This window comes from Rana temporaria (genome assembly GCF_905171775.1).
Source record: "Rana temporaria chromosome 4 unlocalized genomic scaffold, aRanTem1.1 chr4ry, whole genome shotgun sequence".
In the NCBI taxonomy this organism is placed as follows: domain Eukaryota; kingdom Metazoa; phylum Chordata; class Amphibia; order Anura; family Ranidae; genus Rana; species Rana temporaria.
In genome coordinates this window covers 7,501-10,571 of record NW_024404454.1, presented here as the reverse complement: position 1 = coordinate 10,571, position 3,071 = coordinate 7,501, and the positions used below count along the sequence as shown (strand labels likewise).

Sequence of the window (3,071 nt, the reverse complement as noted above, 5' to 3'; positions counted from 1 at the left end):
TAACATGTGATAAAAGGAGGGGCCTCCGATGACATCATAATATAACATGTGATAAAAGGAGGGGCCTGCGATGACATCATAATATAACATGTGATAAAAGGAGGGGCCTCCGATGACATTATAATATAACATGTGATAAAAGGAGGGGCCTGCGATGACATCATAGTATTACATGTGATAAAAGGAGGGGCCTGCGATGACATCATAATATAACATGTGATAAAAGGAGGGGCCTGCGATGACATCATACTATAATATGTGATAAAAGAAGGGGCCTCCGATGACATCACAATATAACATGTGATAAAAGAAGGGGCCTCTGATGACATCATTGGTCGCCATTTTTTATCCCGCGGTCATTTGGCACTCGGGATTTGATGAACGGCTCTGTGATCACTGCGTAGGGCTGAGCATGCGCATTCCCAGAGGAGCTCCTCACCGTTCACGTGACAGAACCATAAATCTCCCCACCCCCGCTCACTGCAACCCGCGTCTTCTCTACCTGGCGTCACATACCAAGTCTCTGCGACCCCCTTCAGACCCGGGGGAGGGGTTTGCGGCAGAACGTGCGTTTTTTTTACTGAAATGCATTACAATTCATATAGAAAGGCGACCGATCACATCAATAATAAAAAATGGCTGATTTACGGCCGTTCTACCGGTGCGCCCGTACCGCGCAAAACGCCTTAAAGCACAACCGCACACCGGTCCGGTCTGAAGGGGCCCCAGAATCCATGACTCCCCCCCACCCCCTCCTAGCAACCAGTCAACGTCTCCTTTACCCGCCTCAGCAACTGGAACGGGAGAAGCTGATTGGCTGGTAGAAGAGAAATACAGGAAATTGGAGAGATACATTGTAACAAATGCAGGAAATGATCGCGATCCCCGAACCCTGCTGATCCCCGATTCCCGCTGATCCCTGCTCCCCGCTGATCCCTGATCTCCGCTGATCCTCGATGATCCCTGATTCCCGCTGATCCCCGATCCCTACTCCCCGCTGAATCCCGCTGATCTCCTGCTTATCCCCAATGATCCCTGATTACCACTGATCTCCAATTCCCCCTGATCTCTGATGATCCCTGATTACCACTGATCCCCGATTACCACTGATCCCTGATTCCCGCTGATCCCCGATTCCCGCTGATCCCTGCTGATCTCTGATGATCCCTAATTACCACTGATCCCCCAATCCCCGCTGATCCCCGATTCCTGATGATCCCTGATTACCACTGATCCCTGATTACCGCTGATCCCCGATATCTGCTGATCCCCCCGCTGATCCCCCGCAGCGGCCCTAACACGCTGCATTTGGCGTCTTTTTTTGCCGGGTGTCACATATGAAGTCTCTGTGGCCCCTTCAGACCCGGTGGGGGTGGGGGGTTTGCGGCATAAAGCGCGTTTCTACTGCGCATTACTGAAACGCGTCTTATAGAAAGGCGACCAATCATATCAGTCATTTAAAAAAAATGGCTGCTTTACGGCCGTTCTAAATTAACGCAACGCGCAAAACGCGCTGACCACCCCCTGCGCCTTAAAGGGGGTCTGAAGGGGCCCCAGAGTCCAGTCTCTCCCCCTCCCCCCTCCCCGGCAAAACCAGTCAATGTCTCCCTTACCCGCCTTGGGAACGGGAGAAGCTGATTGGCTGGTAGAAGAGAAATACAGGAAATTGGAGAGATACATTGTAACAAATGCAGGAAATAATTCTGATCCCGATGATCCCCGATGATCCCAAGCTGGATCCGGGGAGTCGGTAGGGCCCCCGCTGTGCCCCACCCATTGGGATGATTCGAGATTATTTGATCCCTTAGATCAGGGATCCTCAAACTACGGCCCTCCAGCTGTTGCGGAACTACAAATCCCATGAGGCATTGTAACACACTGACATTCACAGACATGACCGGGCATGATGGGAATTGTAGTTCCTGAACACCTGGAGGGCCGTAGTTGGAGGACCCCTGCCTCCTGGGGGGCGGGGACTGATGTGAATGTACAATGTATGTGTAAAGTGCTGCGTACATTGATAGAAGTACCTGTAATAAATAAATAATACAAAAATTTGAGGGGGAGGGGTTAAGCCGGTCCCGGGAGTCTGCGAGGCTTTCGCCGTGACATGATTGGGGTAAAACCATTCTGCGGAGGGGGAGGGGTTAAGCCGGATCCGGGAGTCCACGAGGGGCCCGCCATGACAGGATTGGGGTAATTCCATTCTGAGGGGGGGGGGGGGGTTTAGCCAGATCCCGGTAGTCCACGAGGCGCCCTCCATGACACAGTTAGGGTAATTCCAGTTTGAGGGGGAGGGGAATCCATGAGTTGCTCGCCATGACCCAGTTGAGGTTATTCCAGTTCATTACTTGGGGGGGAGGTGTTTAGCCGGTCCCGGTTGGGGTAATTCCAGTTCGATATTTGGGGGGAGGGGTTTAGCCGGTCCCGGTTGGGGTTATTCCAGTTCGATATTTGGGGGAGGGGTTTAAGCCAGTCCCGGTTGGGGTTATTCCAGTTCGATACTTGGGGGGAGGGGTTTAGCCGGTCCTGGTTGGGGTTATTCCAGTTCGATATTTGGGGGAGGGGTTTAGCCGGTCCCAGTTGGGGTTATTCCAGTTCGATATTTGGGGGGGAGGGGTTTAGCCGGTCCCGGTTGGGGTTATTCCAGTTCGATACTTGGGGGGAGGGGTTTAGCCGGTCCCGGTTGGGGTTATTCCAGTTCGATATTTTGGGGGGGAGGTTTAGCCGGTCCCAGTTGGGGTTATTCCAGTTCGATATTTGGGGGGAGGTGTTTAGCCGGTCCCGGTTGGGGTTATTCCAGTTCAATACTTGGGGGGAGGTGTTTAGCCGGTCCCGGTTGGGGTTATTCCAGTTCAATACTTGGGGGGAGGTGTTTAGCCGGTCCCGGTTGGGGTTATTCCAGTTCAATACTTGGGGGGAGGTGTTTAGCCGGTCCCGGGCAGTGGCTTCAAGGCGTGGGGTATGGGCAGCGCCCGGACGCTGTGGGGGAAGTGTTCCGGGGGGAGACACTGCAGGACCTTTTGCATAGCCATCAGGTACAAGGTGGCGGGAGTGTCGCCCACCAGGTA

General features: G+C 53.3%; 1 protein-coding gene across 1 annotated transcript in view; it reads right to left on the bottom strand.

Annotated features, from left to right (window-relative positions):
- Nucleotides 1-2,507: 2,507 nt before the first annotated feature.
- The window catches only part of LOC120921796 (ankyrin repeat domain-containing protein 9-like), a 1,691-nt gene continuing 1,127 nt past the window's right edge, over nucleotides 2,508-3,071 (bottom strand). The window contains exon 1 of the mRNA XM_040334300.1: nucleotides 2,508-3,071. This exon is cut by the window's right edge and continues 1,127 nt beyond it. Coding sequence (XP_040190234.1) covers nucleotides 2,928-3,071 — 144 coding nt within the window. The 3' untranslated portion in view covers nucleotides 2,508-2,927.